This window comes from Schistocerca nitens, chromosome 3, assembly GCF_023898315.1.
Source record: "Schistocerca nitens isolate TAMUIC-IGC-003100 chromosome 3, iqSchNite1.1, whole genome shotgun sequence".
Classification (NCBI taxonomy): Eukaryota; Metazoa; Arthropoda; class Insecta; order Orthoptera; family Acrididae; genus Schistocerca; species Schistocerca nitens.
The window spans coordinates 903097624-903123377 of NC_064616.1; the positions used below are offsets into that span (position 1 = coordinate 903097624).

The window sequence follows — 25754 nt, forward strand, 5'->3', positions numbered from 1 at the left end:
TAGAACTAGTTAAACCTAACTAACCTAAGGACATCACAAACATCCATGCCCGAGGCAGGATTCGAACCTGCGACCGTAGCGGTCTTGCGGTTCCAGACTGCAGCGCCTTTAACCGCACGGCCACTTCGGCCGGCTTTTGTTTATCGACGAGTACTATTTCAGTATCAGCAACGGCCACGTATAAGACTTTCAAGTTAAAACAAATCTAGTGAGACACCAAAAATAACTGTGGCAAACGTATGGACTGGCGTTGTACAGAACTATCGTGTTGTGCGTTACATTCTAGCTGACACGTTCAGTATAGAATATCATCCTATCTTTCTACATTAAATTTTACCAGAATCGTTGTAGAGTGGCTGGCTGGTAATTAATCGGTAATTATTCTTCTCATATGGTCAAGTCACTGGACATATCGTCGTTCATTATACTCAGTAAATAAGTAATATTGGACTGAAACGAACAGGCTGGTTCCTTGGCCGCAAAGATATCCACACTTACAGAGTATGAATTTATTTTTATGCAGTTGAAAGCACATTGTGTAAGTACTGGTTGCTGTCTTTGTTGAAGCTTCATTATTCGTCAAACTCTTGGCTCTTTTGAACGCTTTCTTCATTTATGAGTACTTATAGCAGTTACATTCACAGTTGTAAAATACAAAATATAACATCAAAAGGACGTTCTAGCAACAGTCTAACGTAGGTCGCTGAAACTGCAAACTGTCCTATGTCGTCGGAATAGGGAGCATGTCATTTCATACTTAAACAATCGTCGAGGACTGATGCACAGAAATAAGACTGGCACTTGACTTCCTCATAAATAAATGTTACGCAATGCGCGTAAAAAGACTATAAGACCCGATATCGTCTGACAACACCATCGGCATCGACACGCTGGAATCAGTGGAATCAGTTACAACCGTGAGGTATCTAGGAACACATGTTGAATAGCCAGAGAAGTCTGTCTGTGGGAAAGACAGAGGGCGTGGGCCCCTTGTATTGTACTGTATTATATGGAACTGGGGACCTAGAAACGACGGAGAGGCTTCGTCCCCGCCATAGCCTCAGTGGTACACAACTCCACAACAATCTACAACAGTCCACTCACCCCTCCGCTGCCCCACACCGAACATGGTGTTAGTGTGCAGTTCGCCCCCCAGTGGACCCCCCGGGAACGTTCACACCAGGGGAGTGTAACCCCAGTGTTTGCGTGGTAGAGTAATGATGGTGTACGCGTACGTGGAGAAAGTGTTTGCACAGCAGTCGTCGACATAGTGTAACTGAGGCGAAATAAGGGGAAACGGCCCGCATTCGCCGAGGCAGATGGAAAACCGCCCAAAAACCATCCACAGACTGGCCGGCACATCGTATCTCGACACTAATCCGCTGGGCGGATACGTGCCAGGGACCGGTGCGCCTTCCCGCCCGGAAAGCAGTGCGTTACACCGCGCGGCAAACCGGGCGGGCACATGGGCCCCTTACTTAGCTTGTATTTATCGCGAATCTCTCGCCCAATGCTAAGTCCCAAGCGACTGGAAAAAAGAGCAGGAGACTTCTACATATAAGAAGGGTAAGAGAATGAACCCACAGAATTACAGACGAATATCCTTAACATAGGTTTTCTGCAGAATTCTTCAGTCCTTGAGGCGGAAGAGGTTCCTCTCCATAAATCAATACGGTTTTAGAAAGCGTGGCTCGTGCGAAATTCAGCTTGCTCTTTACTCAAATGATATCCTGCGAACTATGGATAAAGAGCAATAGGCAAATCCATATTCCTAGATTTTCGGAAAGAGTTTGACATGGTGCCCCACCGCAGACTGTTAACGAAGATACGAGCTTACGTAATAGGTTCCCGGGTATGTGAGTATGGAAACAGCAAGAATACGGCGCTGTGGTCAGTAACGCCTATATAAGGTAAGAAGTGTCTGGCGCAGTTGTTAGATCGGTTACTGCTGCTACAATGGCAGCTTATCAAGATTTAAGTGAGTTTGAATTTGGTGTTATAGCCGGTGCACAAGCGATGGAACACAGAATCTCCGAGGTAGCGACGAAGTGGGGACTTTCCGGTACGACCATTTCACGAATATACCGTGAATGGCAGATAAAACATCAAATCTCCGACATCGCTGCGGCTGGAAAAAGATCCTGCAAGATCGGGACCAACGACGACTGAAGAGAATCGTTCAGCGTGACAGAAGTGCAACCCTTCCGCAAACTGCTGCAAATTTCAAAGCTGGGCCACCAACAAGGGTCAACGTGCGAACTCTTCAACGGAACATTAGCGATATTGGCTTTCCGAGCCGAAGGCCCTCTCGTGGACCCTTGACGACTGCAAGACACAAAGTTCTACGCCCCACCTGGGCCCGTCAGCACCGACATTGGATTGTTGATGACTGGAAACCTGTTGCCTGGTCGTAAAATTCTCGTTTCAAATTGAATCGAGCGGATTGATGTGTACGGGTATGAAGACAACCTCATGAATCTATGCACCTTGGATGTCAGCAGGGGACTGTGCAAGCTGGTGGAGGCTCTGTAATGGTATGGGGCGTGTGCAGTTAGAGTATGGGACCCCTGATATGACTCTGATTGGTGACACGTAAGTAAGCATCCGGCCTGATCACCTGCATCCATTCATGTCCATTGTGCATCCGAAGACCTTGGACAACTCCAGCAGGAAAATGGTACACCCCACAACTTCATAATTGCTACAGAGTGGCTCCAGGAACACTTTTCTGAGCTTAAACACTTCCGCTGGCCACCAAACTCCCCAGACATGAACATTATTGAGCATATCTGGGATGTCTTGCAACTTGCTGTTCAGAATAGATCTCCACACTCTCGTAGTCTTACGGATTTATGGACAGCTCTGTAGAATTCACGGTGTCAATTCCCTCCAGCAGTAATTCAGACATTAGTGGATCCATGCCACGTCGTGTTGCGGCACTTCTGTGAGCTAGCGGGTGCCCTACACGATATTAGGCAGGTGTATCAGTTTCTCTGGCTCTTCAGCGTAGCCGGCCGGAGTGGCCAAGCGGTTCTAGGCGCTTTAGTCTGGAACCGTGCGACCGCTTCGAATCCTGCCTCGGGCATGGATGTGTGTGATGTCCTTAGGTTAGTTAGGTTTAAGTAGTTCTAAGTTCTAGGGGACTGATGACCTCAGATGTTAAGTTCCATAGTGCTCAGAGCCATTTGACCCATCTTCAGCGTACATGAATTATCTGACGGGCAGGGTAACAGCAGTCTTCGGCTGTTTTCTGATGATGGACTGGTGTACGGGAAGCGGATACCGTTGAGTGACTATAGCAGGATACAAGACAATGTTCGAATACATCATCTGTAGTGTACTATTTGACAGTCTTGTCAATTAAATACCAGGGTGTAACGTTGCAAAGCGATATGAAATGTAACGATCACGTAACGGCGATAGTAGGAAAGGCATATGTTGAATTCAGTCTATTGAGAGAATTAAAGGAAAGTGTGGTTCGTTTGTAAAGGAGACCACGTATAAAACACTAATGTGACACGTTCCCGTGAACTGTCTGAGGTTTTTGGATCCCCACCAGGTTCGATTAAAGGTATAAATCGAAGCAGATCAGAGTGGGGTTGCTAGATTCGTTACCAGTAGGTTCACGGAGATGCTCCGTGAACTTAATCTGGAATCCTTAGAGGGAAGACGACGTTCTTTTCGTGGAACACATCTGAGAAAATTTAAAAAACTGGTATTTGAAGCTGAATGCAGAGTGATTCAAATACCGCCCACGAACATTTCGCGTATGGACGACGAAGACAGATAAGAGAAATTACGGCTCGTACGGAGGTATATAGATAGTCATTTTTCCTTCGTCTTTTTTTTCCCAAGGCGAAACGCTGCCCCTGAGTCATGGCCTATCTGCACTCTGAATGTCTTCGTTCACCCCAGTGGATCACCGCTTGAACAATCACCCTTAGTACGACTCTAACTTTCGTAGTGTTCAGTTAGTGCGCCATGTGTGTTTGGTGCTTATAGATTCGACATGGAAGTGACATCGACCATCCGCGCTAAGCAACGTGGCCACTATGAAGCTTCCCAGTATATTACAAAGAGAATGAAAGTAAAAAACAAACGTATTCCCTAGGAATGCTTGATACCAAAGAAGATGCTTATATCAAACGAGTTTCATGTGACGCCCTCTCACAAGGGAACCTCCCCATCGCACCCCCCTCAGATATAGTTATAAGTTGGCACAGTGGATAGGCCTTGAAAAACTGAACAAAGATCAATCGAGAAAACAGGAAGAAGTTGTGTGGAACTACGAAAAAGTAAGCGAAATATACATACTGAGTAGTCCATGCGTAAGATAAGCTACATCAAGGAGAGTGTGAGCTCAGGAACGCCGTGGTTCCGTGGTTAGCGTGAGCAACTGCGGAACGAGAGGTCCTTGGTTCAAGTCTTCCCTTGAGTGAGAGGTTTAATTTTTTATTTTCAGACAGTTATTATCTGTCCGTCCGTCCGTCCGATGCGAGGTAACTGCGCGACAGAGCACAGGGAAAATTGTGCGACTGTGAAACTGTTGCATTCATTTGTTGCAGTTCATGTGACAAATTCTTATGGTTTCATCACTTTTTTGGGAGTGATTATCACACCCACAAGAAAACCTATATCGGGCAAGGTAGAAGAATCTTTTTACCCATTTGCCAAGCGTACAAGTTAGGTGGGTCGACAACATATTCCTGTCATGTGACGCACATGCCTTCACCAGGTCGTATAGAATATATCAGACGTGTTTTCCTGTGGAGGAATCGGTTGAACTATGACCTTGCGATCAAATGTTTTCGGTTCTCATTGGAGAGGCACGTCCTTTCGTCTACTAATCGCACGGTTTTGCGGTGCGTTCGCAAAACACAGACACTAAACTTATTACAGTGAACAGATACGTCAATGAACGAACGGACAGATCATAACTTTGCGAAAATAAAGAAAGTAGACTTTTCACTCGAGGGAAGACTTGAACCAAGGACCTCTCGTACCACAGCTGCTCACGCTAACCACGGGACCACGGTGCTCCTGAGCTCACATTATCCTTGATGTTGCCTATCTTGCACATGGACTACTCAGTTTGTATACTTTGCTTACTTTTTTATAGTTCCACACAACTTCTTCCTGTTTTCTCGATTGATCTGTGTTCAGTTTCTCAAGGCCTATCCACTGTGCCAACTTATAACTAAATCTGAGAGGGGTGCGATGGGGAGGTTCCCTTGTCAGAAGTACATAATATTGTGAATCAGGCGAAAAAGAGAGCACAACAAATTATGATCACTTACAGTTATAAACATTTGGGCATTACAGTTAGTGTTTGAGCATCTCCAGTGCTCCTTGTCATCATTATTTGTTGTAAAGTAAAACACCACGTAAGAGTCCTCGGTTCGTTTACCTGCTGGGCAAGTTGCGAAGTTCAGAGAGTGGGATTAGTGGCCCTTTCCCCAACCGCTCCTGGGCACAAGTTACACTAGGCGCAAATTTCAGTGGGCACAGTTGACAGGACACCGGGAAAGGCAGATACAAGTTTAAGATTTATCGTAAGAATTCTAAGCAGGTATAAATCCAAGCACATGTAACTCAACCGCGAAGAAGGTCGCTCCCAAACCATTCATTTGTCATTTTGGCACTCTTAACATTCCGTAGTTTCAGAAAGTCCTTTGCGTTTCCTCAAAGATTTGTTCAGTCAGCGCGAGAGCATCTCAATGGGAGACACTATGAGAAAGCAGGTGTGCGTCGCACGGAACCTTCAGAGCTAATGATCCCATATGAGTCGAGAAACATATTACCTCACGCATAGTGGCCTAGGAAATAGAATTATGGAAACTCTGGACATAAAATGGTGTACGTATCTTCTTCTCCCCGTGTATTTTCCTTGAATGGAACAGGTCTGTGGGAAATATTTTTGGCAGGTCATGCACCCTCCGTCAAACACTAATTGATGATTTGAAGAATATTGGAGAAAGATGTTCCAACACAGTCTCAAAAATCTCACCTATCAGGCCGTAATACCGCATATAACCATCTTCGAGATTTTTGTCATATTAGATAAGTTTATCGTTTTACCTCAACTACCACGCCAGACATGCTGTAACTGAACTGTAATGCCACGCTGCATGCACAGCACTAAATGGGCAGCATGCAGCCAGGTTTACTAATTAATTATATTAAATGGCCTGCGAAGTGCAAACTAATTCACCATTATAACAAAACATCGTTGAAATGATATATCTAACATGTAATTTGCTTACAAACATACACCAAGTGATAAGACACGTCTTGCCAACAGTTTCGTCGTATTCGACAGAACTAATACGGTATCAATATGTTAGCGCGACGAAGACTTGTTTACTTTCGGCAAGCGAGCAAGTCATCTGTTAAAGTCTCTGCTCTAACATTAGCAACGTTCTTGGCAGTAACGTAGCACTCTTAATAGCAACCAGCGACTAACATGTTTGGCATCACGACTAACACTGAATGTCTGTAGGGCAGTTTGAATTTACTTCAGTTAGACAGACCTTTCTTACACTAATCTAACAACGATATTGCATTTTCGTCAGAAACAAACGTACGAGGACTCAGCGCGAGGTGCTCATAATAGTTTCCTCAAAGAAAATCTGTCTCGAACCCTGACAGAAAATCCAAAGACATTCTTGTCGTATGTAAAGTATACTAGCGACAAGACTCAGTCAGTGCCTTCTCTGTGCAATAGCAAAGGAAATACTACCGATGACAGTGCTACTAAAGCAGAATAACTAAACACAGCCTTCCGGAATTCCTTCACCAAAGAAGACGAAGTAAATATTGCAAAAAATGGTTCAAATGTCTCTGAGCACTATGCGACTTAACTTCTGAGGTCATCAGTCGCCTAGAACTTAGAACTAATTAAACCTAACTAACCTAAGGACATCACACACATCCATTCCCGAGGCAGGATTCGAACCTGCGACCGTAGCGATCGCTCGGCTCTAGACTGTAGCGCCTAGAACCGCACGGCCACTCCGTCCGGCTAAATATTGCAGAATTCTAATCAATAACAACTGCCAGTATGCGTAACTTAGAAGTAGGTATCATCGGAGTAGTGAAGCAAGTTAAATTATTTAGTAAAAGCAAGTCTTCTGGTCCAAACTGTATACCAGTTAGGTTCCTTCCAGATTATGCTGATGCAATAGCTCCATACTTAACAATCAGATTCATCCGCTCCCTCCACGAAAAACCCGTACCAAAAGACTGGAAACATGCGCAGGTCACATCAGTATTCAAGAAGGGCAATAGGGGTAATCCTTTAAATTACAGGACCATATCATTAACGTTGATATGCAGCAGGATTTTGGAACATATGTTGTTTTCTTGCATAATGAATTACCTCAAAGAGAACGGTCTATTGACACATAGTCAACACAGATTTAGAAAACATCATTCTTGTGAAGCACAACTAGCTCTTTACCCACACGAAGTGTTGAGTGCTGTCTACAAGGGATTTCAAATTGATTCCATATTTCTAGATTTCCAGAAGGCTTTTGACACCGTACCTCACAAGCGCTCGTAATCAAATTGTTAGCTATTGGATATCGTCTCAGTTATGCGACAGAATTCGTGTTTCCTGTCCGAGAGGTTCGTAGTAAGTGAAGCAGTTGTTACTGCGCAGCTACGGGGGGATCTCTGTTCCCTCTGACACACAACGTTCCATCGCCGCTCCGCATGGTGGTCGCTCAAACATGCACAGAGTTAGCGGTCAAAGCTAACCCTCCCCAGGAGCCTCGGATCGGCACACAGTTTTTATCTGCCAGGAAGTTTCAAGTTTCGTTTTATCGAAGAATATAGGAGATAGTGTCACGAACATGATACAGGATTTGGGGTTTGTTTTTGTTTTTACAAAGGCGTTTTTCGTTGGGGCAGGATCATGTCACGAAATTTCGATCACCAACTTTCTCCTGCGAATGCGAAAATATTTTGTTGGGGCCGACCTACATAGGTAGAAACAATCATCACTGCAAAATAAGAGAAATCAGAGTTCGTACGGAAAGAGATAGATGTCCGTTTTTTCCGCGCGCTGTTCAAGAGTGGAATAATAAAGAATTAGTGTGAATGTGGTTCGATGAATCCTCTGCGAGGCACTTAAATGCAACCTGCAGAGTAGGCATATGTATGTAGATGCAGAAATACATTCCCGAGCGAAAACAATTATGACCAGCTTCATTTCATTTTGGTCTCCGGGTAGTCAGCCGAATTGTTTCTTCCATTTTGCTCACAATTTTTCGATGACCGACACGTACGTGTTCTCCAGGAGCTGCAAGTTTTGCTGTTGGGTGTATTCGCTACCTGGACTCCGACCAGACAGTGAACTATTGTTGATCTCGCGCCGCAATTTATAGGTAAATTCGAATGCCGACTCCCACTGCGCCCTTTGACGCTCTTTTGTTTTTCAGAGCCCGCCTTGATATTCTGTAAAACGTACATTCTCCCAGCATTGATGTGAAGGCCGGAACATCAGCTCTTACCATCTGAAATCGGGACTCATCTGACCAGACCACGGTTTTCCAGTAGTCTAGGGCCCAACCAATATGGTCACAATCCCAGGAGAGGTGCTACAGGCATGTCGCGATGTCAACAAAGGTATTCGCGTTAGAGGTCTGCTTCCATTGCCCATTAATGGCAAATTTCACCGCACTGTCCTAACGGATACGTTCCTCGTTCGTCCCACATTGATTTCTGTCGCTGTTTGACGCAGTGTTGCTTGTCTGTTAACACTGACAACTCTAAGCAAACGCCGCTGCCCTCTGTCGTTAAGTGAAGGCTGTCGGCCACTGCGTTGTCCATGGTGAGACTAATGCATGAAATTTGGTATTATCGGCACACTCTTGACACTGTGGATCTCGGAATATTTAATTCCCCAACCATTTCCGAAATGGAATGTTCAACTACCATTCTGCGTTCAAAGTCTGTTAAATCCCATCCTGCGGCCATAATCATGTCGGAAACCTTTTCACACGTATCACCTGAGTACAAATGACAGCTACCCAGATGCACTGTCCTTTTATACCTTGTTTACGCAGTGCTATCGCCATCTGTATATGTGCATATCCGTACCCCATGATTTTTTGTCACTTCAGTGTATAGGCGGCTGCAGAGCGCACGGCTGGTCAGCTCGGTGTTCGCGCTTAATATTGTCGGATCTATCTACATTATGCAAGGGCCTCTTGATAACTACCTTGGCCGGCCGAAGTAGCCGAGCGGTTCTAGGCGCTACAGTCTGGAACCGCGCGACTGCTACGGTCGCCGGTTTGAATCCTGCCTCGGGCATTGATGTGTGTGATGTCCTTATGTTAGTTAGGTTTAAGTAGTTCTAAGTCCTAGGGGACTGATGACCTCAGAAGTTAAGTACCATAGTGCTCAGAGCCATAACTACCTTGCTTTGCACCCGGTTCAAAAAAATGGTTAAAATGGCTCTGAGCACTATGGGACTTAACATCTGAGGTCATCAGTCCCCTAGAACTTAGAACTACTTAAACCTAACTAACCTAAGGACATCACACACATCCATGCCCGAGGCAGGATTCGAACCTGCGACCGTAGCGGTCACGCGGTTCCAGGCTGAAGCGCTTACAACCGCATGGCCACTCCGGCCGGCCTGCGCCCGGTTATTCCCTTTGGTCGCTTCTTAGATTTGTCTCTCCGCTGCTCTTGGCCTTGTTGTCAACGTTGTGGCGAAGGTTGCGCTTAATGTCTTGTTGTCGTCTAGGGTCTTTCTCCTTGTCCTGGTCTGTTGTTTTGTCCGCAGTCTGCCTGTCACGTTTCACTCGTCTATCGTTAGTTTGGGTTACTCTTCCGCCGGCGGTTGTCCCGCCTGCTGGCTTCCGGAGCTTCTTCCACATGCGACCGATATCCGACTACCCATGGATATAGTATGTTGCACCTGCTGTGTGATCAAGGACGGTTAGAAACCATGGCCTGGCCTTTGGCCAGGATATCACTGACACCACGACAGCCGCGCGGAATTAGCCGAGCGGTCTAGGGCGCTGTAGTCCTGGACTGTGCGGCTGGTCCTGGCGGAGGTTCGAGTCCTCCCTCGGGCATGAGTGTGTGTGTTTGTCCTTAGGATAATTTAGGTTAAGTAGTGTGTAAGCTTAGGGACCGATAGCCTTAGCAGTTAAGTCTCATAAGATTTCACACACATTTGAAGATTTTGAACACCACGACACTGTTAAGCATGGCTTCTCTGGTGTCGTGAAAGAATTGACTGGAGAATGGAATGGCGCCGTATTGGCTTTAGTGACGACAGCAGGATTCGTCTGCATGCGAGTGTTGGACGTACACGTGCGTAGTGTAGACATGGTGATCTGCTACTTTAGTGAACATTTGCCCACGGCAAACAGGTCCCATCCCAGGCTTCGTGATGAGGGGTGTCATTAGTTACAACTCGCTGTCACATTTGGTAGTTCTGTGTGATAAAATAATCAGTGCCCGCTACTTTGTACAGGCTGGTATCCCTGTGTTATTGTCTTCTCTACGAAAAGAAGGTGATGTCTTTTCCGACAGGACAATGCGCGTCCATATACGGCTGCTGTGACGCAACGCGCTCTTCGTAGTGCACATCATCTGCCTTGGCCATCAAGACTGCCAAATCCCTCGCCAATTGAACATGAATGCGACATGATGAAGCGGCATCTTACTCGTTCAACCGTGCCTGCGGAAACCATTACCAAACTGAAGCAAAAAGCGCAAGATTCTTGGGACAATCTATCGCAGGATACCATTCGGCACCTTTATTATCGTTTGCATGCGAAACTAAAGGCTTTCGTTGCCGCCAGAAGGGTGTACACTACACTGCGTATTGATTCCATTGTTTGGGAGCCGTTTACCGTAAAATGTGTGGTTAATTTGTTCTAAATTTTTATTATATACTCCTGTAATGATGAAGTACCTGCCACCTCACTTGTCAATAAAATGAACCTTGTTATTGAGGACTTTGCAATTTTTTTTCGACAGAATATTAACACCACTGCTACACTATGGGGCAGAAACGCATTGCCTGAATACGTGCCCTTTACAATAGTCTACAGAGTGGAAGCTAACTAGGCAGAGATAGTCCTCAGATGTTCTTGTCGTTAAAGCTATCCAATAAATTCAGGATTGATCGATATCTACTCCTAGAAGCCCTTATGATATGCCAGTCCATTCGGTGAAAATAGCCTGCATAACCATAGGCTCATAGTGTTCATCTCAGAGGCAGCAGGACACCGTTATGTAGTCGTGCGAATAATATCTTTGACTTGTAAAAATGGGTATGGCTTCGTTTCTTCATGCGACATACTACGATACTGTATCAAGCCTCATAGTCGATAGGTTTTCCCGTGGAAGTGTTGCTAGACACATGGACCTTTGCACCAATGGAAACGGCTATAGGGTACGCGGACGGCATTCACTAACGGTTAATGTCCCGTATGCCGGTGACATTAGTGAGTCCTTCCTGGACAATTTTCGTCTCCATGAAGATCATTTAGTGGTTTACAATTTGCGAGTTAGTCGTTCCAACAGCACTTACATTCTTACCTCTATTATCGTGTGCAGAGTTTGCAGAGCTCGTAGACATACACCAGAATATTCTACACTGTCTAAAAGTATGTTTAATTCTTCGTGATCTGCAAGCCGAATCTAATGTTTTGTTCACGCAATAAGAAATACCGCATCTGATCTCTTAATTATTTTGTCCAATGGTTCAAATGGCTCTCAGCACTATGTGACTTAACTTCTGAGGTCATCAGTCCCCTAGAACTTAGAACTACTTAAACCTAACTAACCTAAGGACATCATACACATCCATGCCCGAGGCAGGATTCGAACCTGCGACCGTAGCGGTCGCGCGGTTCCAGACCGTAGCGCCTAGAAACGCTCGGCTACCACGGCCGGCTATTTTGTTCAATGTCAGATAGATTTAGTACCGTTGACCTTCATTAGTTTGTGCCTTCTTGATAAAATGAAAATAAATAAAATTAAAATATTCCATCTACGACAAACAAAATTTTTATTGGGGTGGCCAGACCCAAGATAGCATTGAGAAAAACCCTTTACACTTACTAGGATGTACCACCAAAAACTAAAAGAAAAAATAAGCAATTAAGCCATGTGACTGAAATTAAACTGAACATAATTTAAACAAATTACTAGTAAAGGCTTTTTAGTTGGAAGTACCGCAAAAGTCAGTCACTAGAACCGGTAATCTGTTCTTTCTGTATCATCAGTTTAACAATTATAGTCCAGTCAAATGCGCATACGGAAGAAGATGTACTGCTAGTTTATAGTAGATACAACACATCTCTTTTACTTCAGGTGCTGTCCCTTTAAAAGTATGTTAAAACATTTGTTGTATATTTTGAGACAACATGTGTTAACACTCCAGAGGAGGAACTTCTCCGCTGTGCTACGCCAGCGCACCTCGTTAAGGTAACAAAAAGCAGCACACAAAGCTCGTCGGCAACCGTAAACAGACACGGATTAAAACTTAGTTCCACTAAAGCAAAAATTTTAACAACCTTAAGAAAGTACCTTTTTCCTCCGCTGAAGCAACACGCATTAAAGTAACTTACAGACACTCACAGAAGTTCTTATTTTCCTTTCCAGAGTTCGCAGGCTGATTCAGTCTCACAAGCATACCACTGTTATGCACTGAATTACATCAATGCTCTAAATTATCTAGAGACCCTAAGAAGGCACGTGGAATTCTGCGAATTCGAAAAGGTAAGCCTCTCATGCTATTTCTATTTTATTAGAGTAATGATGAACAAATCATCGAAAACTAAGAACTTTTTCATCTATTTTCAACCCATATATGTCTTCGCAATAGTGATTTTCTTACCTACTATTAAAAAATGTATTTGACTATAAAGGAAAGCACTTTGGATCTGAATTCTTCAAACTGTTATTGCTTTTTTACAATATAAGTTGAACCGTTGACTGTAATTTCATTTTTTATTCGTCTGGGACACATCTATTCAGCCACCACATACGTGTAAATCGAAAACACGCTCACACACACACACACACACACCAACAGGGCGTACAATTAATGTGCAACATGCAGAAAATATGAAGAACATGTATATGGAAAGGGAACTTCGATGTTCATTTCCCTCATTTCTGCGTTAACTTTTCATGCGACCATGCTGTTTGTAGTTGTGAGTGACAGGCATTTCTTGACTAAAAAAAAAAAAAAAAAAAAAAAAAAAAAAAGAGAGAGAGAGAGAGAGAAGAAGATTAAAGAGACTAGGGTCAGAAAGTGGGTGAAACCAATCATTAAACTCAGTGTACATTTATAATACATTAAGTTTTGGTGGCCAAAACGACTCTTCAGAAGTAGGATTTTGATATACAGACATTCTCAACTAAAACCAGCAGTAATACCTGGACCTAGAAGTGCATTTGCAGTGGTGAACTTGGTATAAAATTAGTTGTTCCCCCATGTCTACATCAAATGTTGCAGAAAACCTTACATCAAAAGCCACACGTTTACTTCTACAAGCAGACACGGAACAACTAAAGAATGTATCACACGTGATAAGATCCCATCGTTTACTCACGAGGAGAAATACATGTTGAAGAATCTAAAACCAAAAAGAACAAGTCAAAAGCCATCAAATCACTTGTATTGCGTGCCGGGGAGCAATGCTCTCGACTTCCGTGACATACGATAAGCGACATCGCTTCCTGGGTCGTGCCAAATAAAAGTGTCTTCGGCTGGGTGTGAGTTTGGCGAAACCGTGTCTTCGGAGCTCGGGAGTGGTTAGCTTTGACCGCTAACTCTGTGCATGTTTGAGCGACCACCATGCGGCGCGGCGATGGAACGTTGTGTGTCAGAGGGAACATAGGTCTTGGTTTAACTCCCCGGATCTGTAATAACAAAAATAAAATTCTTGAACCTCATGGCGTGCTACTTGTCGGTGGGGTGGATTGACGAAGAGAAACAGTTGTTACTGCGCAGCTACGGGGGAACCTGAAGCACCTCAGTTGTACACTGTAGCGACTAAGAAATTAATATAGGCATCCGTATTCAAAAATACAGGTATGTGAACAGGCAGAATACGGCGCTGCGGTCGGTAATGACCATATAAGACAACAAGTGTCTGCCACAATTGTTAGGTCGACTACTGCTGCTACAATGGCAGGTTATCAAGATTTAAGTGAGTTTGAACTTGGTGTTATAGTCGACTCACAAGCGATGGCACACAGCATCTCCGACGTAGCGATGAAGTGGATATTTTCCCGTACGACCATTCCACGAGTGTACCGTGAATATTAGGAATCCGGTAAAACATCAAATCTCCGACATCGCAGCGGACGCAAAAAGATCCTGCAAGAACGGGACCAACGATGAATGAAATGAATCGTTCAGTGTGACAGAAGTACAACCCTTCCGAAAATTGCTGCAAATTTCAATGCTGGGTCATCAACAAGTGTCAGCGTGCGAACCATTCAACGAAATATCATCGATATGGGCTTTCCGAGCCTAAGGCGCTTTCGTCTACCCTTGATGACTGCGTGACATATAGCCTTACGCCTCTCCTGGGCCCGTCGACACCGACATTGGACTGTTGATGACTGGAAACAAGTTGCCTGGTCGGACGAGTCTCCATTGTATCGAACGGATAGACGTGTACTGGTATGGAGACAACCTCATGAATCCATGGACCCTGCATGACAGCAGGGGACTGTTGAAGCTGGTGGAGGCTCTGTAACGGTGTGGGGCGTGTGCAGTTGAAGAGGTACGGGACCCCTGATACTTCTATATATGACTCTGATACGTGTCACGTGCGTAAGTATCCTGTTTGGTCACCTGCATCCATTCATGTTCATTGTGCATTCCTACGGACTTGGGCAATTCCAGCAGGACGGGGCGACACCCCATTCGCCCAGAATTTCTACAGAGAGGCTCCAGGAACACTTTTCTAAGTTTAAACACTTCCGCTGACCACCAAACTCCCCAGACATGAACATTAAGTAGCATATCTGGGATGCCCTGCAACGTGCTGTTCAGAAGAGATCTCCACCCCTTCGTACGCTTACGGATTTATGGAGTGCTCTGCAGGATTCATGGCGTCAATTCCCTCCAGCGCTACTTCAGACATCAGTGGAGCGCTTGCCACGTCGTGTTGCGGCACTTCTGCGTGCTCGAGTGGGCCCTACACGACAGAAGGCAGGTGTACCAGTTTCTTTGGATCTTCAGTGTATAAGGCCTACTGAAAAAAGCGGAGACCTGTCCTTGTCTCCCTAGCTGTCCGTGGCATTCAAATGTATCCCACTTCAATTAAAAACACTCCCAGCGGTTCGGGCGATCCGCTGAGCAATATTAACATTCTTGGAATAAAAAGACCTCTCGTGGCAGTCCCAACGAAGAAGTCTGCTGTCGATGGAGAACGCACTGTTTCTAACAGACGACGTCCAGTAGTAAGCAATGTATTACTTGTAGTTGTTATACATGTATAAAGTACTTTCCGTAATGTGTAGCCCTCCTACATACATCGTTCGAGAGACTTGCAGGGCCACTGATATCAATCAAGAAACTGCGAAATAGTTACTCCTTGTGGAAACAGCAAGAGCTATCCAAGCAAATAAGCTGCTTAACGGAACAATGTGGTACAAACACAAAGCTACACACCGCTCTAAATTGTAGTAAATGGGACAATATGTACCTCGACATCAAGGACTACAACAGGAATGGGAAAATTAATGTGTAGCTGCGGTCAGAAATATTATGAAGAGAATAAACAATGAGCTTCAAAAGACGGCAGCCCTTATTCTGACAAAATTGAATGAGTAAATTTCATCTCTTTGAAGATTAGGCCTTATATACTAGCCCAAACAGATTATTTAAACGCCCACATTGTCAGTGCAGAACCATGGGATGCGAGGAACAGGCGACCTGTAATATAGGTGTTTTCTCTGCCCACGAAGAGAACACTTCGTCCACCCATGCGTGTGAATTGTGCGCAACAGCGTCCAGTATGGAGTAGGGAATGAGCACGAACACACGAAAATTATGCACGGCTGCAGTCGAACCTCAACAGAGGAGCCAGACTAACCGTCTGCGCTGGGAAGGGGGGCAGGGCTCTGGGGCTCGGCAGGCATAGGGAAGCCAAACCCCCGAGGAGAGTAAACCTGAAAGGAAAATCCTAGTCTTTCAGGTCGGGGGTTTGGCATGTGGCTAACAACCACACCCAGTAAAATGCCACTCATCAACATCGGAAGGATACCGGTTACAGAATAATGACCTGCCAAGGAAAAATGTTAATGGGAAGCCAAATGGATACCATGATAGCCACCTGGAATATGAGGAAACTTAGGACACCTGGAAAATTGCAAGAAATTAGAAAAGAAATGGATAAGTATGAAGTGGAAATAGTTGCATTACGAAAAATAAGGTGGAAAGGACAGGAATTGACTGCACTGGGGGAACATGTACTGACGTCTAGTGGAAGGGACACAGGCCATCACGGTACTGGCTTTCTTATACGTAGCTCAATGAAGGCAAAGATATAGGTTTCAAAACAATTACAGACAGATTGTATTCTTTGAGATTTAGGACAAAATTTTTCAGTGTTACGGTGATGTTTGCCTGTGCCCTTATAGAAGATTCGGATGATAAATGGAAGCATGCCTTTTACTTCAAACTAGAGGAGAAAATCAGCAAGGTTCGAAGGCACGATCCCAAAATGATCCTTGGGATCCGAATATAAAACTAGGGAAAGAAGAAGTGTATACGCCGGTTGGAACTTAAATAGTGGCAACTATTTACTCACAACCGATACAAAAGAGTTACATGTTTGCATCTGTTGCTGTCCTTCAAAGTAGTCACCAGCATTGTGCAGAACCCGTTTCCAGCGATGTGGAAGGCGTAATAAACCGTTAGGAGAGCCTGTTCTGTTGACGGTGCGAAAGAAGCGGTCTACTGCCTGTCGAATCTCTGGAACAGTTCTGAAGCGAATGCCACGAAGTGGTTCCTTCATCATCGGAATCAAATCAAAGTCGCAAAGACTTAAGTCGTATTACTGTTCGTTTTTGGAGCATCAACTGCGACCAGCTTTGCGAAAGAAGCGGCGACACTTTCTGCGCAACCCACCCATCATTTTGCATGACAATGCGCGGGAACCGAGCGAGGTGGCGCAGTGGCTAGTACACTGGACTCGCATTCGGGAGGACGACGGTTCAATCCCGCGTCTGGCCATCCCGATTTAGGTTTTCCGTGATTTACCTAAATCGCTCCAGGAAAATGCCGGGATGGTTCCTTTCAAAGGGCACGGCCGGCTTCCTTCCCCGTCCTTTCCTAATCTGATGAGACCGATGACCTCGCTGTCTGGTCTCTTCCCCCAACAACCCAACCCAATGCGCAGGAGCATACAGCTCAAGCTGTGGCTGCTCTGTTCAGTCGATGGGACTGGGAAGTACTGTACCATCCACCATACTCCCCGGAATTAAGTCCTTGTGACTTCGATTTGATTCCGAAGATGAAGGAACCACTATGGCTGCCACGGTTACTCCACTGCCCTGTGCACTACGTCGTCCGAGGAGGTGCATCTTTGACAATCCATCACTGACCATCTCAAATACAGGTTTCCAAAGTGGGAAAGATTTATGAATTCCGCTAAAATTAGTGAGGCTGACACAAATTACAATGAAAGCAACAATCTGCAGGATCAGAACAGAGCAAGAGTTGTCAGGAAATTTCCGTACAGGAAGAGGGCTGTGGAAGGGACATGTGGTCTTTGCGCTACTCTTAGCACAAGAGAAGGTAATTCGCCACATGCCAACAAGCCCAGGGGGAATAATATTTAATCACCAGGTCCAGGTGGTGGTATACGCTGATGATGTGGCGTTAATTGCAAGGAATGTCATAGGATAATTCTCTAGCACTGGAAAAAGCAGCGCGAGGGTTAGGACTGGCAGTGAATATAGGTAAAACAAAGCAGATCATAATGGAAGATCCTGGTGGGAATAGAGGAGAGGCTATGATAAAAATAACTTTGAAAGAATAGCATAGACTGGAAAAGTTTAAATATCTAAGTTCGATAATAACAGAAGGTAACAGGACAGCAGTAGTTATTCACGAAAGGATAGCAGTTGAAGTCGATGCTATTATTCATTGTAGAATATATTCAATTCCAGAAATGGTAGTAGGAATACAAAAATCAAAACATATTTGACTATATTAAGACATTTTGTAATGTATGGATCGGAAGGCTGGGTGATGACTCCAAAGGAGAAAGGATGATTATTGAGATGGGAAAGGGATATTTTGAGAAAGATATTTGGGGCAGTGAGAGAGGAAAAATGCTGGAGAAAAAGGACAAACGCAGAACTACAGACATTTGTTGGACAGATGCCTGTTGTAGTAAAAAAGCAAACATAGAAGAATAAGATGGGCTGGACAGAGAATGCTAGAAACTGGAAGTGTTAAGAAAGTGTTTATAGGAAAGCCCGAGGAAAGAAGGAGAAGAGGAAGACCCAGGAAAAGGTGGCTTGAAGATATGGAGGAGGGCTTCAAACCAGTGGCAGTCAAGAACTGGAGAAGGAAACCAGTGGACAGTAAAGAACGGAGGTAGGTGACAAGGCAGCCAAGATTCTACAATCTTCAAGGAGTGTTGCGCCGAGCAGTAAGTATGTAAGTGCGTTTCGATGCCGCACCCTGTATTTCTCCTTCATTACAATTTTTTTCCGATTATTTGATTTACCCCTTTATTACATTTATTTGATTCTGTGTTGATAACAATGTTCTCATCATAGATTAATGCTTTCAGTACTTACGAAGGTAAATATCTCTTCGTACAAAAGTGATAAAGTAAACAATTTGTTGTGTGATAATCGTGTACTCATCATGAATTAATGCTTTCAATACTTATGGAGATGGATATCAGTTATCACAAAAGTGATGAAAGAAAACATTGAATTGCGAGGACTCATCATTAAAACTGCAACATCACGAATGTGATAGGCAATAATCGAATAATCGTTAAATTGGCATAAATTGTACCATGTGCTTCGATACTCAAATGTTGTATTTCAGCGCAACGACGTAAAATAAATCGGAGTGACTCTGTCTACATCTTATATATAAGTTAACTTATCATCTTTCTCAGTCACAGACGGCATCTGAATTTTGTTTGTTTGTAGGGAGATCGCTTTTACATCATGTAAGAGGGAGCAACGTCTACCAGCACGTGTCGGAATTCGACAACTGCGCGATCGTGGCCTGTCAAAATATTGTTGCTTGTTTTGGTCGGAATCACATGATTGTCATGCAGACATGGAACCGAGGTTCAGGAGGGCTATACTCAACGACATCCAGGAGCTCAGTGACCCTACACGACTATCGCCCAAGAGGACAGACGTATTGATCGGTCTGTCGTGTAGGTTCGTACAGCGACGTCTTGTACCTTCAGTTAGGAAGGAAGAAGGATAAAAAGATTATGGTCATTATGGACGGAGTACAAGCTCCAACTGTTTCAAGCATAGGAAAGGAAATCTGATTTGACTATCAAAACAACCATCACGGCATTTTCCTGGTGCAGTTTAGGGAAATCGTGGAAAATCTAAACCAGAATGACAGGATCCGGAATTGAACCGTCCGCCTCCCGATTGCGAGTCCAGTGTGGTAACCACTGCGGCACCTCGCGCTGTTTGAGTCAGGAAATGGGCTGGCCTTGTTTGCAGCAAGACAAGTATCCACATGGACAGTGCGTCGATATCTGGAGAACCACGAACTGTCAACACGGCAGTCAGTTTTGTGACATACCTTTGACACTGAGTTCATCATCATCATACGACGATGGTATGGGGTGCCACTAGGCACAGAACACGATCTTTTCTGGTTTTCATAGGCAGAAATTTGGAATGAAGCCGTTACATTTCTGAAGTGTTTAAGTCGGTGGACGTACACTGTCTCTGAGATCTCCTTGGCCGTATCTTTTAACAAAATATCGTAAGACTGCATGTTGCCCGATCTGTCCTCATCTACGTCGATACGGAAGTTGTTAGACTGTTGTCCTGTGCAGCACGTTCCCAGAAATATCCCCTATTGAACACATCTGATCATGGACTGCCAAGAGAGTGGCTCGCAACCACTCGCCGGCTACTACGATTGATGAACTCTGATACAGGGTTGAAGGAACATATAATGACATACGCATATCAAGTCTACAGAGTGAAAATACACGAAGGTGATGAACTGTTTCTGATGATTATGAAAGAAAGCCACATCGACCTCAGACATGCTGAAAGTGGATGTACAATTGGAAAGTGAATTGAATATAGTGAACACCGATCATGAAAATTTAATTTATAACGTTGAAAATTATATGAGTCCATTTCTGGTTAGTAAAGGCAGCAGTAAATAATACATGTGCTCCTGATCCTTCTGTGTTATGCAGATCAGACAGACATCTGAAACGCAGTACATATAGAAAATTATGAAAATACTCAAAACGTTTCTAACTACTGTTCCTCCTAAAATACTTTAATGTTCTGGTAACAACGCAAATTCACTGCATCACTTAGTTTCTCGCAGTTACATTTCAGCAGACTCTGCGAATTACATGTCGCTATCTGGTTCATCCCTTATTAGTTTGCGTCGCTCAGCTGACTACGCGTATTAGCAGGCTAGTCTCCGTCCATTCAGCTCCATTACACCGCCTGCCAGTTATCCGTCAGTGTTGATTACGTGAGATTAATGTTTTCCGTAAAGGTTATGTAAGCAAAGTGAAATCGTTGTCTTTTTCCCTTTCATCCACAAGCGTTCTCCAAGCTACTAAATTCCTAACAACTCTTCAAGTTTCACGCTAGTGCCTTCGGAGTAAATGCACTTAAAGCGTGCGTCCGAAAACGGAGGTGGAAATATACACTGAATCCGCCTGCTTCCAAAGGTTTGGAAAAATTTTCTTGAACTACTTAAAGAAGTGTTAAATGTCGTAGACTATCACTTGATATTTCCGTTATAAACACAAACGACGGGCAGGAGCAGCACAAGGTAAAGACTGATGAATTGCATTCCAGGCTAGTTGCTGAGCATAGTAAGATAAACTAAAATACCAGAAAAATTAAGGAAACAACAACTATTTCTATTTTGGCTAGTTAATTTTATCCAGTTTAAAGTAATTCTATGCACAAAACTGACGAGGTACCTAAGGGCGAAAGCTTCAGCTCATGACCGAGAAAGTCGAGGGTTCATGATCCAGGGCCACAAATCAAGATGACCACTTCACGGTGACATTAAAATATTTTCTATAGTAGTAGAAGTTTTTGTTCCCGTGTCCGAAGGCATCGCTTTGAAAACCGAGACGGGTAAATTCATTGAACCTTAAAATACACTGCTGTGTCGCTTGAACTCGCGTCTCTAGAAACTACAAATTCATAAAAATTCCTTCATAATGGTGACACATAGTTTTCCTGGGCTAAATCTGATATTGTTCTCCAAGAGACTGTAATGGTCAAAATGGCGTGGAAAGGTGTAGTGCCTCCGACAACGATAGAATCCTAATTTTAATTAAGCGAATATACACATTGTTCATGTCCAGAGACTAAGAAATATTTGTGGTACACAAGATAGCAAAGCAGTTAAACTATGTCCATTAGGCTGTTCGCAGTCGATGTATTTGTTGTTGTCGTTGGTAGTAGTAATAGTAGTTTTATTCATCTGTAGATCACTTTTACAAGGATATTGGACATACTGCGATGCTGTAAATTAAGAACAATAAAAATAACAAGTTTTATACATACAACCATTTACATACTTACAGGTCTAAGTTGACAAAGATGGGGTAGGTCGTCGACAGTAGCCTTATATAAGAACTATTCCGGCATTTGCTTGAAGTAATTTAGGGAAACCACGGAAAACCTAAACAAGGACGGTCGTATGAAAATTGGAATCCACCCGTCCGAATACAAAGCTAGTTTGTAGAAAATATTGATACGTCATTCGGTTCACCTCCAGTGTACACTACTGTTTAGCAAAGAAGTTATTCACTAAAACAAAAGGCTAGTAGTTCACTGTTCAATTATTTCTCACACTCCCAGTCATCGAACAGACACTATACACACATTATTTGGTAATGTAACATAACATACACTATCAGATGACGACAGGACCGTAGCTATATGGTTTCCATTTTGTGTATTCCAAATTCCCATTTGGAGGCCCGAATGACAAGTGAGACGTTGAGCTCAGAAAGGAGATAAGATGTTAGTATTATACACTGTATAGCTTTGGGAATAAATTTTCCAGAAAAGTGAAGAAAAAAACATAATATGAAAGTTTTATGTGAAATGACAGATGTTTTACTGACGTTATTATGAGTTTATAAGAGGCAATCAAAAAATTTCCGTTTGATGACGTTGCTGCAACGTAGAGTGACGCTGATAGGATTATATAAGCACCGATATATAGACAAGAGATTAGTGTGGCATTCGTGTCTTTCCGACGTGCGTGTGATAAATACGGAAACGTGAACTATGGTGACGTCATTACCAAATCTGTCCAATCAGGACCAACGTGATGTTATTCTTTTCTTGGCTATTGAAGGACAAGCACCGGCAGACATTCATCATAGAATGAAGAATGTTTAAGGGCCAGCATGTCATTCGAATACAACCGTTGTGGAATGGAACGTCAAGTCTGTGCTGATCGCGATTCGACACAAGACACTGGTAACGCAGAAGTTTCGCCAACTCAAGCGGGGACTCGAGCACTTGCCTTATAGTCCTGATTTCTCCCCATGTGATTATCACATCTTCGGTCCGTTATAAAAGGCCCCGGAACGTCAACGATCCCTGCTGGTCGAGGATTTGCCGCAGTCAGTTACGGACCTCTTCCCGCACCAGGACATGGTGTTCTGCCAAACGGGTATTTTCAACCTGGTGCGTCAGTGGGACGATTACCTCAAATGCTCACGGCGATTTTGTCTGACTGGTACACCGATTCTGGGCTGTACGGCCTTGAACGGAAAACTTTTTATTGCCCCCTTATATTTACTTTCTGTACATTTCTTGACAAACCTCTACTTTGTGTTACCTAAGTTATCCTTCGCTGTAATACACAATTGGCCATTAAAATTGTTACACCACGAAGATGACGTGCTACAGACGAGAAATTTAACCGACAGGAAGAAGATGCTGTGATATGCAAATGATTAGCTTTTCAGAGCATTCACACAAGATTGGCGCCGGTGGCGACACCTACAACGTGCTGACATGAGGAAAGTTTCCAACCGATATCTCAAACATAAACAGCAGTTGACCTGCGTTGCCCAGTGAACCGTTGTTGTGATGCCTCGTGTAAGGAGGAGAAATGCGTACCATCACGTTTCAGACTTTGATAAACGTCGGATTGTAACCTATCGCGATAGCAATTTATCGTATCGCGACATTGCTGCTCGCGGTGGTCGAGATCCAATGACTGTTAGCAGAATATGGAATCAGTGGGTTCAGGAAGGTAGTACGGAATGCCGTGCTGGATCACAACGGCCTCGTATCACTAGCGGTCGAGATAACAGGCATCTTATCCGCATGGTTGTAACGGATCGTGCAGCCACATCTCGATCCCTGAGTCAACAGATGGCGACGTTTGCAAGACAACAACCATCTGCACGAACAGTTCGACGACGTTTGCAGCAGCATGGACTATCAACTCGGAGACCATGGCTGCGGTTACCCTTGACGCTGCATCACAGACAGGAGCGCCTGTGATGGTGTACTCAACGACGAACCTGGGTGCACGAATGGCAAAACGTCCCTTTTTCGGATGAATCCAGGTTCTGTTTACAGCGTCATGATGGTTGCATCCGTGTTTGGCGACATCGCGGTGAACGCACATTGGAAGCGTGTATTCGTCATCGCCATACTGGCGTATCACCCGGCGTGATGGTATGGGGTGCCATTGGTTACACGTCTCGGTCACCTCTTGTTCGTACTGACGGCACTTTGAACAGTGGACGTTAGATTTCAGATGTGTTACGACACGTAGCTCTACCCTTCATTCGAGCCCTGCGAAACCCTACATTTCAGCAGGATAATGCACGAGCGCCTGTTGCAGGTCCTGTATGGGCCTTTCTGGATACAGAAAATGTTCGACTGCTTACCTGACCAGCACATGCTCTAGATCTCTCAAGAATTGAAAACGTCTGGTCAATGGTGGCCGAGCAACTGGCTCGTCACAATACGCCAGTCACTACCATTGATGAACTGTGGTATCGTGTTGAAGCCTCATGGGCAGCTGTGCCTGTACACGCCATCCAAGCTCTGTTTGACTCAATGTCCAGGCGTATCAAGGCCGTTATTACGGCCAGAGGTGGTTGTTCTGGGCACTAATTTTTCAGGATCTATGCACCCAAATTGCGTGAAAATGTAATAACATTTCAGTTCTAGTATAATATATTCGTCCAATGAATACCCGTTTATCATCTGCATTTCGTCTTGGTGCAGCAATTTTAATGGCCAGTTGTGTAGAAGATATTGATTAAAAGACGTTTTTTTACTGCTTTTTTAAAATTATTTCGTTCTAGTTGCTTATTTAATTTCCTTGGGAAAATTATTGTACTGCTTCATTCCTTGGTAGAAAATGCTGTTTTGATTTTTACGTTTATTCATTATTGGTAATGGTAATATCATTCTAGATTTTGTATCTTGGTCATGGCCAGAGCTGTTGGTGCAGTAATTGTCGATATTAGTTTTATGTGTACAACTGATTGGTATATGTACTTGCATTATGTATTTACTATCACCGGTGTGTTAAACAGATCTTTAACAATGAGCTTGACATTATTTTCGACTACTACTGTGACCTTTCCTATAGTCTAAAAACTGTGATAATATTTTGTGCATTTGTTCCACACAAAAGAACGCGGACAGGTAATTTTCGTACACTACATAAATGACGTAGTAAATAGTAGGATTGCCGGTAGTGTTGGTAGCATAGGTAGGGAAAGAAACATCAATGAATGTGTAAGAGAGAAACTGGAAGCCGACGACTTCTCGTTGTTATTTTTTTTTTGTTTCTTTGTTTTCCATATAATTCGAACCGCACATCATTCGGTATTATTAGTCCATTGTGTATTTTGCATCCTCGCGGAATATAAATTGCATTTTATACATAATACAAATTAGCTGATCGCGTAACGTCTGTACTTTTATGTAACCAAAGCAAATACTTTTGATGCAGATACAGTTTGCATGATAAATGGGAAAGTTGTTTAAGAATAATAAAAACATGTATTGTATAAGTTAGACAAATTAGTGAAGCGATGTTTGATATATTTTTCTTTTGCGTTTCTTTTTACCTGTTTGTTGACGAAATGGCGTTTTCTAGTGTTAAATGATAAACCTGTATTTTATACTTTATTTCTAATACACCATCTCTTTGTTTTACGTTGTATCCGAATAAAACCTGAATTAAGTATTGACAGTTTCAATATTGCTATAAATAATGTTTACTTTTAAGCAACAGACGGGAGGGCAACTATATAGAACAAAAATTTTCCATACGCTACTCAGCCCTTTTTTATATCGTCATTCGGTTTCTAGACTGTTTAGTGTTTGCTCTTTTTAGGTTACTCTAGTAATACACTGATCGCGTACATAAAGAATGCGATAGTTATGAGGTAACGTCCAAAAGGTAACTCACGGGTAACGCGGTTACTACTTTAACTGACCAAGGCTACTAGGAAAACTATCGTAGTCCATGCTCACTTACGATAGTCTACGGT

At 43.7% G+C, this 25754-nt stretch overlaps 1 protein-coding gene across 1 annotated transcript in view; it reads left to right on the forward strand.

The window, feature by feature from the left end:
* Positions 1–25754, forward strand: part of LOC126248960 (pleckstrin homology domain-containing family G member 7-like) — a 191069-nt gene that overhangs the window by 51309 nt on the left and 114006 nt on the right. Inside the window, exon 4 of the mRNA XM_049950495.1 lies at positions 12634–12750. Within this exon, the coding sequence (XP_049806452.1) occupies positions 12634–12750 (117 nt within the window). The remainder of the gene's footprint in view (positions 1–12633; positions 12751–25754) is intronic.